This window comes from Peromyscus maniculatus, chromosome 4, assembly GCF_049852395.1.
Source record: "Peromyscus maniculatus bairdii isolate BWxNUB_F1_BW_parent chromosome 4, HU_Pman_BW_mat_3.1, whole genome shotgun sequence".
Lineage (NCBI taxonomy): Eukaryota > Metazoa > Chordata > Mammalia > Rodentia > Cricetidae > Peromyscus > Peromyscus maniculatus.
Window position 1 is genome coordinate 153,766,244 of NC_134855.1, and position 14,982 is coordinate 153,781,225.

At 48.6% G+C, this 14,982-nt stretch overlaps 2 protein-coding genes across 12 annotated transcripts in view; both read right to left on the reverse strand.

Annotated features, from left to right (window-relative positions):
• Nucleotides 1-246: 246 nt before the first annotated feature.
• On the reverse strand, nucleotides 247-10,092 carry Ankrd60 (ankyrin repeat domain 60). 11 transcript variants are annotated; one of them, XM_042276895.2, is made up of 5 exons: nucleotides 9,767-10,092; nucleotides 5,071-5,147; nucleotides 4,093-4,223; nucleotides 2,650-2,815; nucleotides 247-720 (listed from the first exon to the last, which is right to left on the reverse strand). In XM_042276895.2, the coding sequence occupies exons 2-5, from the start codon at nucleotides 5,075-5,077 to the stop codon at nucleotides 422-424; spliced, it is 603 nt and encodes a 200-aa protein (XP_042132829.1). In that variant the 5' UTR covers nucleotides 5,078-5,147; nucleotides 9,767-10,092; the 3' UTR covers nucleotides 247-421. The 11 variants fall into 11 exon arrangements, with proteins under 11 accessions (XP_042132829.1, XP_042132833.1, XP_042132831.1 ...); XM_042276899.2 differs by having other exon boundaries at nucleotides 4,098-4,223; nucleotides 9,767-9,899; XM_042276897.2 differs by having other exon boundaries at nucleotides 9,656-9,768.
• A 712-nt stretch (nucleotides 10,093-10,804) lies between these two features.
• Nucleotides 10,805-14,982, reverse strand: part of LOC102921222 (serine/threonine-protein phosphatase 4 regulatory subunit 1-like) — a 94,647-nt gene continuing 90,469 nt past the window's right edge. The window contains 2 exon segments of the mRNA XM_076568435.1: nucleotides 10,805-13,202; nucleotides 13,859-14,000. Of these exon segments, the coding sequence (XP_076424550.1) occupies nucleotides 12,994-13,202; nucleotides 13,859-14,000 (351 nt within the window). The 3' untranslated portion in view covers nucleotides 10,805-12,993.

A 14,982-nucleotide genomic window follows, 5' to 3' on the forward strand; every position in this document is an offset into this window, starting at 1 on the left:
ACAAATTCCCAACCTACACTGCACATGACCTCCTGACGTAGGCCAGTGCTCTCTCTGCACGATAACAAGGGTGCTATTATCATTCCTGCTATTACTCCTATTATGCTGGTGCATTAGATGGCCTCAAAAGGGAGAGATAATTGACTACCATCACCCCAACCAGTGTGATTGGGTATCACGTACAAAGAGCTTAAAATTAAAGGCTGGCATTGTGGGCCTGGTGAGAACAGAATGGATCACAAAAGAGACGAGCTCACCTGCTCCATTACACCCTCCCAGAGACACTGGTAAGAGGACAACCAATTGGGCATCTGATTTAGATCTGTCCCTTCTTTTGTCGCCTAATGAGTGTCATGGGGGCCACTGTGGGAGCTGCAAGGTTGCCCCAGAGCAGGATGATGGGCAAACGTGCTCAGGGGAGCTACACGGGGCTTTTGGACACATTTCCAGAGCTGGATTTCTCTGGAGCCCCCCTCACTACCAAGTCATTGGGGTCCTTGCTCCCAGATTTGATCATCCAGTAGAGGAGGAACATCTTGCGCTCGAAATGTTCGCGCTTCAGGCGCCTTGCGATGGTGATGGGTGTTTCCCCTTTCGAGTCTCTCTCATGGATGTAGGCACCATGTTCCAGTAAGGGCCTGATGCAGTCCATCCTGCCCATGGCTGCAATCACATGCAGGGGCGTCCTGCCCAGGGGTGATTTGCCCAGGCAGTTGGCTCCTGTGAGATAAAAATACCTGTTGGAGTAGACTGCTCTCCAGACAGAAGCCCCACCATCTGACCCTGAGGTACAAGAAGAAGAGGGCCAGGGCTATGGCAGGAATCAAGGGAGAGCTCATCACCCCTCCCATCTAGCCTGGTCCCATGGGGCACCCATTCCAATCTCCTGTCCCAAGCCTATCACTGAGTCTTGCTGCCTGTGGTGCACTCTTTGAGGTCTTTATCTGCCTGTCTCACTACACTGATTGGTTATTCCAAGGCTATCCTCACCCCTCCCTTGTGCTTCCTCCTGATTGATTCCCTTTGCTTCCAAAGTTCCAGCTCCATGTATTTCCTGTCTTTACCCTTAAATACCTCATTCTGCACCCTGCCCCAGGGCCTTTGCACACACTATTCCTGTTATTTCTTTCTCCTTACAACCTCTACCCCACCCTATACAATAGGCACTGTGTTTAATGCATCCCACGTGTGACTGGCTGTGGAATTAATCATTTGTAATCATTGGCTGGCTTTCCCATTTAAGATCCATGAGGACAGAAACACATGGTTTGAGCACTGCAGTTTTTATCACCAACACAGCTAGAGAGGTCCTGGGGAGGTGGCAGGCGATGGCAGCCTAAGCATGGATTCTCTAGGTCTGGATTCTCATAGCCTCCTGCAGACAGATGGATCATGGATCTGGATTCTCACTGCCTTCTGCAGACAGATGGGCTAAGGACAGGGGTCCAGCATGAACTTGCAGAGTTGAATCAAATTTTGGGTAACAAAAATCATGACACAGAAAACAAGGCAATTCAATTCAACCCAGCTGGCATTGCGGCTGCCTCCACAGTCGGACTGAGCTATGGCTGGCTGGCGAGGCGAAGCTTAAGTAGGCTTCCAGAATGCAGGCACGCCCCTGCACCTCCCCCTGTGGTGGCTGCAGAGGATGGAAAACTTTGCAAAGCCGGCCGTCATATTTTAACGGGTGCCTTCAAATACATCACAGCTCCATCAGAGCGAAGATGACTTTTTATGAGCTTAAAGGACTGCTGGGCTGTGAAAGCCCATCTTTCATTGTATAAGAGAAGTGCAGAAAGGCAGTGTGGGATGGCAGAGAACATGGTGTTATCGCCCAGCCATCCCCGAGCTCTGTATCAGAGATGTGACATGACAGCATTCTGCCCTGGAAATTTGGGATATCTCCCACCCTGCCTGGTATAAGGGGGTGGGGGGATAGAGCCAGGACTGAGCAAGACTGCAGATGGAAAGAAAGGGTCCTACATGGGGGCAGCAGATTTAAAAACCAGAGGCTTTTGCTATTCCTTCCTTTTCCCAAGGAAGTCATGGCTTTGGGCTGTCTAAACCTGTGGTACTGTTTTTAGTGGTTTGTCTCTCAATCGGGGATTATCATTCTCCCAACCAGGGGGAGATCCTGTGACATCTGTTCAGACACAGTGCTGACTACAACTTTGGACAGACAGACAGACAGGCAGACCCTTAAGTGGAGACATGATGAAAAGGAGGGGGGCAGTGAGCATCTTTCTGAAGATCTACTCGAGAGGACCTCCAGCCAGCCTGCTGGCCACTCTTTGTGATACCCAGAATGAGGTCCTTTGGGACCGTTGCAGAATCTGCTTCAGGTGGGACAAAGATGAAGACAGACCATGGGCTGCTTGGAAAAGACAAGCTAGGAAGTCCTGGACACCCCCTATGTCTCACTGTCCTATAATTTTGGTCCTACCACAAGAGAATGTTCTAGAGACCTGGCCCAAAGATGTGCAGGCCTCTGGTGGGCATGTCCCAAGGAGTGTATGACCAATGAGCCCAGTGGGAGACATGTTTGGTGGGTGAAAGACTGGGTTTCAGGAAGCCACTGCTGAAGAAACACTAAGACAGGTAGATGACTGTCCTCCCAACCAGACAAGGCCATGCTTTCTGCAGAATTACCAAGTTCTAGAAGATACCGCACAGCATCCGCATGACCTCTGTGAGCAGAGATGTACAAGGCCACAAACGCCCTCTGGGCGGTCCACTGCCTCCATTGCTCACCCTTAAAGTGCTGTGAGTTGGCCGTTCGGTAGAAGGTGTCCTCACTGATGCCAAGGCATGACAGCTAGGTGAAAGAAAGAGGTTAAGGTTGTCTCTAGAGCGTCACTCACACCCCAGCACCTGTGAGGTTGACTTGATCCAAACTAAGGTGCACAGCGGGAGTAGAGGGGTGCTGACAGGAAGTGCAGCCACACCCCCACCCCCTGTCAGGCAGGAGACACAGGAAGGCCTTCCTGTCAATGTTTTAAAGGGAGAAAATAATTTTGCTAGTGTCCAGAGGAAGATGTCTGTGGACCTTTGGAAAAACAACACAACATGGTACCCTCAGAAGAGGGAGGTCCTTTTGGAGCCATGATGGATTCTGTATTTCCAATCTATTTTTGTTCCCATTGTCAACTTCTGGAACTTTCTGAACTCTGCTAGCAGGTAGAGAGCCCACCATAGAACCATCTTGGGAAGACATAAGTCTTCAGGGATGGGAAGAGGGCCAGGGATACCACAGGGAGGGCTGTGCTTCATATGTCCAGGGTCAGGTGGTGTGAGGTGGGCAATGCGGCCAGTTGCACAGGCCGGAGGAGAGAAGCCCAGGCACTGACTGAATTGCCAGCAAAGAGGGGAAACTGAGAAAGTAAAATTGGGGGATGTAGAAAAGTAGCTAGAAGACATGTTACAGCTGGGGCTAGATAGCCCTTGCTCCTGCTCCTTAGCTGGGGTCTGTGATACAGAGCTCACCGCTACCCTTCCTTCCCTGGATGCATCCCAGCACCTCTCCCTCCACTCAACCCTCCCTTGAGCCCTGTCCCACCAGGAAACTGCCTCTTCCTCCACGGGATCTCAGAGCTCTACCCTCAAAGTCTTCTGAAGAAGGAGCAGACCCTTGCCCCGGTGCCAACCATTCACTTTCACGGATGGGTAAGCATTCCTGTCTTCTTCTTCCATTCCATCCTCTCCCAGAGCCAGTGGGTGGCCCAGCAGGAGGTCTGGTGCACAGGCTGCTGTCCCCACAAATCAGACATAACCTCCTGGGTGTTTCTGCCCAGTTGCAAATGGCACACAAGTCCCTGAGCACAGAGCTACAGCCCCACTCTTAGGATTAAATTTGATTTTCTACTTGACCAACACGTAGATAGAAAATGTATCACCTGGGCTCCATGGGGGTGGAGTAAGCAGGTTTATAAACTGTCAATAAGTAAACCTGGGGGACTCACGAGGCCAGACTGGCTGGAAACACTCCATCCAGGAGTCTCATCTTTCTTCCCTACTCTGAGGCCTTTATTCAAATGCTCATGCTAAAGACTGGGGGTCCCTCAATCCCTAATATTGAAAGAAGCATGAAACCACCTTACTGGGGTCCCCTTCCACGGCTGCCAAAACCAGTTCCGTCCAACCATCATAATGCCAGATACATAATGAAATAACTGCTCCAGGGATAACATCGTAGAACTTCAGGGTAGCATCATCCATCAAAATTCCTATGGGGAACAATTTTTCCTTTTAACAAAATTAGGACTTAAAGAGAAATCACTGTATCAGTTGAGACAGTGTCTGACCTTGAATCACACAAAGATACTTTTAAAATCTTGAGCAAAGGGGGAAGAAAATCTCCCACTCGATGGTTGCACAGGAGCCCGTTTGCTGCTGCTAATGCTTTTTAGAAAATTAATTTGGCTCAGCTCAGATCGAAGCTGGACCCAAAAAGAAAAAAAAAAAAACATACACAATGGCAATGATTTATAAAATTTTGTAATTACAGCTTGTCCTGTTGGGGAAAAATACATGAGTCAGTGAAATCGTTTTATGAGGCAAACTCTACAAATAGAACTACTTAAATTTGAGCTATACATCACAGGCCCGACAGTGTACTTAGCAAGTTATATACCTTCAACTGAATACCGACTCCAGGGAATGTTACCATTAGCTGGCTAAAGAGATGACAGTGACATGCAAGATCTTGCAGATGACAGATAGCCCACGTCAGGGTTTTTCCTCGTAGGTGCTTAACTGACATTCCAACTAGGTAACTAACCCTCTCTTTCCCCAGGCACCACAGCCGCTAGGACCTCCACAATGGCACATCGGCTGCACCTACAGCTAACTCTTACAGTCAAGGGTGTCCCCCAAACATTGCCCCTGATGGGGACACATTGTCCCCATAAAGCCTATGGTAACATCAGAAGCAAATATCAATGCTCACTGTATTTGGACCTGAGCGTCAGAGCTCTTGCCTGATCCAGCTTGGCATCTTGAATAAGATGAGTATGTGATCAACAGTGGATCTAGTCCCATATTCATAAACCAGCCAGGCTTGGTGGCACACACCTGTCATCCCGGAACTTGGGAGCTGGAGCTAGGAGAATCAGCAGTTCAAGACTATCCTGAGATATATGGGATCCTGTCTAAATATATAAATAACAAATTAGCCCAGGATTTGGGAAAGATAGTTGAAGGGACATTATGTAGGAAGTGGTTTTTGAAATGTGGTAGTTTCTCTTTGAAAACGCATACATGTTTCTTTCTTGGTCACCTACCATCTTTGGGACTACAGAAGACTTGGACTGTTCATAAGCAATAATGATCTGCCCAAGCTACCCCAGTAGCTTTCCAGGTGAGCAGAATCCATGAATGTTCTGATTTCTTGATAATTATGTTGGGTCTCTGTGCCTGAACTGAGGGTAAGCCTTAGGATGATCCTCCAGCCTCCATGGCCCTTCCTCTACAGGGAACAAACTGAGGCTAGGCCCAGCTAGAATGTGGCAAAGCAGACTCCATCCAAGCTTGTGGGCACCATCTGATGACCGGACTCTCAGGAGGATGGAGACAGAGAATGCTGGTTAGCAAATCTGTAAATTGGGTCTCATTTGTAGATTGAATGTGGTAGCCAGCCTGTCACTAGCCTGAGACTTTAACCACTTTGTAAATGTCTAGGAGAGATGAGTTTCTTCACCCACAGCGGTTCCTACGCAATCCCTAGCATATCCCCTTTGCAGATGGGCAGCCACTACCTTGGGCTCAGAGAAATGCTACTAATTATCAAGAGATAAATAAATGATTGGCAGGGGCAGCACTTGCCCGTGGATTTGCTCGACTGACCGAGACATGGCCATCGAGACACTTTACCACCATGATCTCACTTGCTCTTCCCTCTGCAACCTTGGAGGTGGGCAGATGTGTCAGCCAGTTATTTACAGGCAGGGACCCAAATTTCTCTTAGCGACAGATCAGCCCCATCTCTCCTGGGCCAGCCACAGTCAGAACAGCACAGCCCAACACAGCACAAGGGTCAGGCCTCCGACAGTTGCTAAATGACTGCTGAGTCTTAGCACTGTGACTTCAGGAGTGAAGTCATCCCGCTTCGCGTTCCCGCTTCAGCTTGCTTGAATTTACTGCCCATTGGTGAAAACAAATGAGTCAAGGTGGTCCAGAGTTGGGAGGATACATAATTTTCCAATTCCCTGTTGGGGGCCATTTACTTATTCCCCCTACTATGCCTCACCTCATTTATAACTTGTTAGCTACAGACTGAAGCTCAAAACACAGCTTCGTGCTACATAAAGCTTCAAGAATATCAGAAAGTCTTTGTCAACTACTGTAAGAAAATACATGTGCCATGGAAAACACTTAACCTATTTTTTAAAGTAGCAAGAGAAAGTGTTTTGGCCTTGCCTACACACTGGTGGTTTGCAGAGTCATTCCTGTCCACCGGGGAACAGCACAGAGAATTCTAGAGCTAATGGGGCTCTGCTTTCCGGATTAGGAAACTGAGCCCAGGAAGGGCAGCGTGAGAACACGGAGCGTGGGGACAGGCTGCTTTCAGAGCTGTCTCCATCCTTCTCAGGCCCTGCAGTACTCCGCAGCGTCTCCGGGATACTGGCTGCTCACATTCCCCCGGCAGCCTAGAGATTTTTTTTTTTCTTTTTCAAATCTTCATTTTCTTGAAGTGTTTTTCGTTGATTTCCATCAGGTGGGGAGATGATGGAGCCCAAGGGGCTTTGATCCTGTTCTCATATCCTAAACATTGTAGGGACTGGGGACAGGGGCAGCCACGTCCTCAGATGAGGGAAGGATATAGATGGATGGATAGGCTGCTGAGCCTCTGACCTCCACTGGGTGCCTCCCCATGGAACTCATCTAGATCAGGGTCCATGGGGGTCCTGATTTAAGATAGGGGCTCATGGGGGTCCTGATTTAAGATAGGGGCTCATGGGGGTCCTGATTTAAGATAGGGGCTCATGGGGTCCTGATTTAAGATAGGGGTTCATGGGGGTCCTGATTTAAGATAGGAGTTCATGGGGTCCTGATTTAAAATAGAGGTTCATGGGGTCCTGATTTAAAATAGAGGTTCATGGGGGTCCTGATTTAAGATAGGGGTCCATGGGGGTCCTGATTTAAGATAGGGTTCATGGGGTCCTGATTCAAGAGAGCTGCAGGTGTTGGGTTCTAATCCTGCTAGGCTCCCTTTGAGCCCCCAATGTGGGAAAGGACATAGCTTGGACCTTGGGGGTTAGATACAAAATAGGTCAGTGTCAGAATTGGGGGTCTCATCATGGGCAAGGTTTGCTTTGAGTTCTGGGGTCCTGACGAGAGCAGGATTTACTCTGGCTTTGGGGTTCCCATGACAGCAAGGTTTGCTGGCTGGTTAGGGGTCCTGTTTTAAGAGGAATCTGTGGCAGGATTTGGGGTTCTTGCATGGACTGGTTTAGGCAGCTCTGGCTGGTGAGCAACTGAGAGTTAGGAATCAAACAGCTCTCCCCTGAGATTTAGGGTCCTGCTAGTGACCGAGTTTGCTCTAAGTTTGGGGTTCTGATATGAGTAGGTTTGGGGTCCTCATGAGTCAGGGTTGCTTTGAACCTTTGTTTCCTCACTGGGACACAGCAGGCATCAGCTTTGAAATGCTCATAAACACATGTTGTTGGGGGGGGGGTAAATCAAAGAGAGGCAGGCTTGGCTTGACTTTTGGAGGGGTCCTATTGAAGGCATGATTCATTTAATCCTTGGAACCCTTATGAGACATTTGGCTTGAAGTGGGGTCCTGCTGTGGTCATGGGGAGCTTGGGGGCTGCCTTTCAGAGGTGGACAGAGCTAGCTTTGGATTGGGGGTCCAGATGTGGGCAAGGTCCATTTTAGGATCTAGCATCCTTATGTAGACTGGGGTTTGGCTGCACAGATGGATGGTGGGAGCTCAGGGGAGGGGTGTCTCAGAATTGGGTACATAGGCTCGGTGTTGATACTTGTGATGTGGGCGGAGCCTGCTCTGGGACTTAGGGTGCTAGAGTGGCCAGGGGGCAGCTAGAGGATTTGAGGTTCAAACATAGCTGTGTGTGGATAGACTTTAGGACCCTGAGGTGGGCAGGGCTTGCCTCAGCCTTCAGTATCCTTGTATGGACACAGCCATGGAGGATTCCAGGTCCTGATGGTCATATGGTTAGCCTGGAGACTTAGGGCTCATATGGCCAGGCTTGTTTTGATTTGGGGACCCTAAGGTGGGTAGGGTTGGTTTGAGTTTCAGTATCCTCATGTAAATGCAGCTGCTGAAGGATTTGGGGTTCTGAAGTAGTAATAGGTAGTATGGAGATTTGGGTAGGTATATTCTGGATTTGGGGGTACCAGAGTGGGAAGGAAGCATTTGGTTTAATTTTGACATCCTTATATGAATAAGTTGTTGGAGTACTTGGGATTCTAAGAGAGTGATGGCTAGCCTAGATATTTGAGGCTCAAATTTGGGGTTCAGATTTGTTCTGGGTTCGGAGTCCCAGGACAGGCAAGATTTGTTTTGAGTTTTAGCATCTCTGTATGCACACAGTAAGAATTTGGGAGGCTATAGTAGTGGTTAGCCTGGGGGAGTTGGGGGTTCCGCCTTGGGTAGGTATGTTCTGGGCTTGGGGTTATAGGATGGGCAGGTTTTATTTTTAATTTTAGTACCCTTGAATGAATATATAGTTGGTATCAACTGGGGGATTGTTTGTGTTAGTGGTTAATGTGTGTGTGTGTGGGGGGGATCTGAACATTCAGCTTTGTTCTGGGTTTGGGGGTTCCAGCATAGGAAGGTTTGTTCTGAGTTTTAGCATCCCTATGCAGACACAGCTGACGGAAGCCTGGTGGCATCTAACATAGTCATGGTTAGACTGAAGATTCGGCCATGGTTGCTCTGGATTTGGGGGTCCCTGAAGTGGGTAAGATTTAATATTTAGTTTCCTTTAGTGGCCATTGAGGGTGGAGGACTTGGGTTTCTGAGGCCGTGATAATTAACATGGAGACCTGAATTCAGCTTTGGCCAACTTAGCTCTGGGCATTGGGGGTTCTGGGACTAGCTGGATTCTTTTGAGCTTGTGCAGCCCTGTGTGGGCACAGTTGATGGAGTTTTAGGGTTTTGATGTAGTTATTGCTGGCTTGGAGATTTGGGGTTCAAACTTGGGCAGATGTGCTCTGAGTTTGGGGTTCTAAGTCCAGCAAGGTTTGCTTCAGCTTCTGGAATGCTTGCACAGGCAGGCTGGCTACAGAACTTGGGGTTCAACTCAGGGTTGGCTTTGAACCCAGGTTCTCACCGGGGAGAGGCCTGTCCTTGATATGGGGGGAGGGGGGTCTACTGAGGCCTAGTTTTGTTTCAAGTGCACAGTTCTAGGTGGACACGGTTGTCTTAGGGGTTTGGGTCCCTTATGAAAACAGAGGATCTAGGTTGCCAGGAGGGTCTTACTGTGGTTTGAGATTTGAGGTTCTGAGTAGCCTGGCCTTGCTCAAGGTTGGCAGACTGCAGCCAACAGACAGAATGTTTACAAATCAGGTCCACCTTTATATTTGGGGTCTAATGAGATACCCGTGTGTTTGGGACTTGGGAGCCCTTGAGTAGCCAGCGCTCCAAGGGGCCCTTCTGGATTGGGTTCAAGATGGTTGGAGTTGACTTGGTCACCTTGGGTCCTCTGGTAGTTAGGTGTGTCTTGGGGACCCAGGGCAGGAGTGGGCCGGGGCCCTTGCGTGGAAGGAGCTCGTGGGGGTCGGGAAGGGGTCGGGCAGGGGCCACCTTGGTCCAGGAAATGCAGCCGCTGTAGGTTGAAGGGGATGCCGACCACCAGGTCCAGCTCCTCTTTGAGCTCCCGCACTGTCATGTCGTTGCGGCAGTTGGCCACGCGGAACAGCTCCCCAGTCTCCTCCAGTTTCACCCGCAGGAAGAAGACGTCAGGAGCCAAGTCTGGCGAAGGGATGGAAACGCGCGGGTCTCCGGACTGCCCCTTAGCCCGAGCGCGGGCACGGCTGGCAGGCTGAGCGGTGCGCGCCCCCGCCTTGGGGTCCTGCGGAGGGCCCCCACCCTTCGGCCTTCGCGGCCGCGCGCCCGCCCCCGCCACGTCCGCCGACCTCCGCATGGCCCGCAGCCCGCGTCATCTCGCACGTCATCACCGCCCCCGCCAGGGCCCCCGGGACTGGAGAGGGGCGCCCGCACTTCCGGAGACAGCTCCCTTCCCCTCCCTCCGTGGTCCTCGCCAGCCTCCTAGCGCTGTGGGGAATCAACCTGTTTGTTCAAGGCAGAATGCGTGATCAGAAAGAACCACCCGGAACCGCTACGCCAACCGTTTCTAAGGTGGTCTCTAGGCTTGCCCCCCCCACCCCCACCCCCACCCCCGTGTGCTTCCAGAACACAGCAACCCAAGCAGACCTGGGTCACAATGAAAGGGGCACAGGCCTGCGTGGAAATGGCATCAAAACCATGCCCCCTGACACTACAGCATCCCTGAGGGAGAAAAGTATGGAACACATTTGCTGGGACAGGCTAGGCTAGAACCTTTTTAGGAGAGCTCACACCAGGGGTGGAGGTGGGGGCCTCAAATGCCAGACCCCAAGCAAGGTCTTCAGGGGTGGAAGGAAGCACCAGGGAAGGGGTGGGGAGCCAGAACAACTCTGTTGTTACCAAAAATAAAGCTTGAAGTATGCACTTGGTATTAGCAGTTAGTTACAGAAATCGGGCCGAGGCATGGTGGCCCTGGCCATCCATGCACCCAGGGGCAGAGGCAGATGTTCAAGGTGACATCCTTAACTGTACAGTGAGCCAGTGACACAAAAGGAGGAGGGTTTATTCTTTTATATCGAAGAGAAATTCATTTTAAACAACAGATAACTGTAATTTGTACAGTGCACAGGCTGGGCCTTTTAACAGTCTTACAAACTGTTTTCTGCAGTGCTGGGTATTGACCCCAAGGCTCCACTCCGGCAAGGGAAGCTCTTTACCTATCACTGAGACACAGTCCACAGAGGAAGCTGGCCTTGTCATCTGAAGTAAGTGTTCACTGGATCTCGGTGCCCAGATTCTACCTCAGAACACCGACCGAATCTTTGTTCTTTATTTTTGCTTATTTTACACGTTTTCTGTGTAGCCCTGGCAGTCCTGGAACTCGCTCTGTAGACCAGGCTGAGCTCAAACTCACAGAGATCCGCCTTCATTTGCTTCCACAGTGCTGGGATTAAAGGTGTGTGCCACCCCCAGGCCCGGGTTTTTGTTTGTTTTCCTTTATAGAAAATTATGCTCTGTAGAGAATCCAAGATCCAGCTGAATAATTTTGCTTATTTTTAGAACAGATTTTAAATACAATCTACACTTCATAGGGAATAAAAACTTGTTACAGAAGCCCTGAAGTACGTTATATTTATTGTAGGCACATAGTAAACACAAGGTAGACTGGTTTTGTTTCTTTTTTTTTTTTAATCTTTTGCCTCTAACTAGAAGAAATTAACTCTGTGCTAAAGCAGCACAAACGTGGCCTATGCTTGCTACTGGAGTTCTTTACACATTTCCCATTCTCTTTGGCACAGTGCAGACCCTTCCTTTCTTTTTAAATAACAAGATCAATGGTATTTGGGTCCCTTCAGGGGTATCCTGTATACCAGGAAATTCAACATATGACTTTACAGTTGCTCCAGCCCCATGGGCTGCTCCCCACCTTTGTTAAGATAAGAATCACAAAGCTGGGATAGACACAGACACAGCACCATAACCAGATGTCTACAGGATACAGAATTAGTAGTGAATGGAAACCTACTTAAACTATATAGCATCTTTCTGTTCATCTGAGATTCCAAAGTAGGAAATCTAAGCTCTGTGTACTTAAGCCAATGTAAAGAGTATATAACTTAACTCCCCAAACCAATGGTGCCTGTAGAAAGTTCTGGTCAAAATTATGACTTTTCTTTCTTTCTTTCTTTCTTTCTTTCTTTCTTTCTTTCTTTCTTTCTTTCTTTCTTTCTTTCTTTCTTTCTTTCTTTCTTTCTCTCTTTCTCTCTTTCTCTCTTTCTCTCTTTCTTTCTTTTTCTTTCTTCCTTCCTTTCTTCCTTTCTTTCTTTCTTCCTTTCTTTCTTTCTCTCTCTCTCTCTCTCTCTCTCTCTCTCTCTCTCTCTCTCTCTCTCTCTCTTCTTTCTTTCTTTGAGTCTGAAGTGTAAGTCAACATCCATGCATCTCAGCAACTTGACTTGAATCCTTTTTAAAAACCACCTGTGACTGACTCTCTGCTCTCAAAGACCAACACACATTTCCACAGTCTCTTGAAGAGGGAAAGGGGAAAGGCTGGAGGAAAGACTGGAGTACAGCAGTCTGTAACAAAAGTACAACACCTGAGAGGAGCCCCCCAGCAGAGGCAGAACCATTCTTTCCTAGGACACACTTCAAAGGTCATCCAAACAGCTGCCCATGCAGCAGCTCCAGAACAGGACATGACTTCACTTGATATGTTTGTTCACTGGGGAGGCTAGTGTTACAGTCATGTATTTTCTTCCTGTCAAGTTATTTACATATGTACAGTAAGTATTTCAGTTGGAGATAAAATACAGTGCCATAAACTCCATTTTCTCAGAAAGGATTAGGGCAGCAAGCCCAGAGAAGACGTACAAGCATCCACTAAATTGCTTTATTGGCGAGGGGAGCTGTATTATGTTTCGTTTACTTGGACAGGGTTTTGTTAGGTAGCTCAGACAGACTTGGAATTCTCTAGATTGACCTTGAACTCCTGATCTCCCTGTCCCAGCCTCCTAGGTGCTGGGGTTACAGATGTGAACAATTATACCAGACTCTCAGGAGATTTTAAGTAACTCAGTCTCTCCTAAAAACCAACTGCTCGCGTGGAACCAGAGAGTTATCGGTGCCTGGATCTACAACCTTTCTAAACTGCCAAGGATCAGGTCTACAAGGGTGAGAAGCATAGGGCTGCCCTGTCACCTGAAATAAGCCTCTTCCAGAAGCTATGATTCAACTGGATTCCCTTCGAGTTACAGGCATGTGTGCACTGAAGCCATCTCTGTGTACCCGTCACAGGGTGTGAGTTCTAGTTTTCCAGTATAGTGTTGTCTATAGCATTCTGCATCTTTGGTTCGAAGGAAGCAAAAAAATGAAACATCTTGGTCCAGGTCAGACTGCAAAGCCAGGAGGGTCTCTTCAACAATTTCAAGATGATGGTTCCCGGCATTTCTAAAATATGCTAAGGAGAGAAAAGTTGGAGTTATATGTGCCATGAAGTGTGTTCTAGAATATATTCTAGTTTTGTTGTCTTTTAAGCCACATGTCACGACACTGGATAAATTTTCCATGAATAGCCACATACCTAAGTCTTTTCAAGTGATAAAATGCCTTATTACAAAAGTATTTCTGAGATTTGAATGGTAGACTGCCAGTAGTGACACCTGCTTTAAAAGTTAAGAATAATCAAACCTTTAAATGCATCGTGTTCTGCAGCACATTAGAACTGGCATGTGTGGGCAGCAGGACAGGGAGAAGGCTAGAAATGGACAAACAGGCCCACACTGTGGTGGAGAAGCAAACCAGCACAGACACAGCTTGCATTCACTATCACTCAAGCTCAAATAGCCCAGTGGTGTCACGCTGCAGCAGCATTGAGACAGACTTTGGCTGCATTTGATATTATAACTGGAACTGATAAATGTGTTCCCCCTGTCTAGAAAGCTGTGTGATAGTTTGTATCTGGTGTGTCCTTGTTAAACAAATGGAATTATGTTCATCTCTTTAGCTATCTTGTGTTTCCAGTGTGTTGCTATTCAGCCTGTTATAACTCCTTAGGGACCTGGCTGCCACCTGCCACAGCTAGGGTGAACTGAGAAGCCAGCACGGCCTACACACCCTTCTCCAGCAGTGTCTGCCGCAGGGCCTTGGCCAGCAGAACCCTCACATTTGGCACAGGATCAGACGCCAGGCTCAGGAGGCTGGGAAGGAGGTGATCCACAAACTGGTCCACAGGAACAGACTCTTCACTCACCACAGCCTGTAGAATGAGAGCCACAGCCCAGCAGTGACTTCCTCAAGATTTCAAAGCATACATACTTCTATAAGTCTAAAGACATCACTTTTAGAATCTGGAGGTTTGAGAGGCACGTACATGTGAACTTTTACATTTCAGGAACTGAGTTCATTTATACCCAGTGGCTAATGATTATAACTCACTTCCAAGGAATGCCTGACAAGGAGGCAAACTCTAGAGGAAACAAGGGCTTTGGAGCCAGGCAGCTGTAGGTCCAAAACTTAACGAGTGGCCTCAGCTAAGCTGTTTAGCTTTTCTGATTCTGGGTTTCCTCAACTGAACCTTTGTTCCAATCACCTTGCAGTGTTACCACACTGTACATACCTGGCCAGGAACCCCACCTCTGAGACAGGGACTGGCTGCCATGCAAACCCACATGATGGCCCAGGCTCAGGCTTCTCTGAGAGCTGGTCACGTCTACTTGAGCACAGCAGCAGATGTGTGCATCCCTCACAGAGTGTGTGCAACACAACCCTTCCTTTCTTCTCACAACTGGCCCTGGAGAGCAAAACCAGCCTTGTTTTATGGTGAGACAATTCTGTTCCAATGTGGTGGTGCCACTGAAAGTCTTAGGACCAGCAAATGAATAGGGACTTCAGCCAGGTTCTGGGTCCTATGGGTATTCATGGTAGATTCCATGGCAACAGTGTCAAAGGGCCACCAAGTAGCTCTGGGTGCCAGGCTTGCTCTAGGAAGTTGGACTGCATCAGGCTAGAGAGCCTGGAACAGCACAGGAGGGTACACTTTACTGTTCAGAGAGACTTGCTTGCCTAGGCCACTGGCAGGGAGCTCAGAGACAGGCTCTAGGCCAGTCAGGTCTAGTCCAGATATGCCTTGTCGCCCTAGTACCTTCTTCCCAGAGCTGTGTTCAGATCAAAATTAACAAGTCTCGGAGATATGCTATCTCCCGAGCCTCCTTACCTTGCTTTGGGCTTTTCTGGATTTT

Coding starts and splice junctions, on each gene's coding strand:
- Ankrd60 (XM_042276901.2), bottom strand. CDS start 9,851: ATGACAGTGCGGGAGCTCAAAGAGGAGCTGGACCTGGTGGTCGGCATC. Junction 4,224..9,655: donor TAACTACCAGAGGACCCAAG/GTGACCAAGTCA, acceptor TGTTCCCCATAG/GAATTTTGATGGATGATGCT. Junction 2,816..4,092: donor TGGAAGGGGACCCCAGTAAG/GTGGTTTCATGC, acceptor TCTTTCACCTAG/CTGTCATGCCTTGGCATCAG.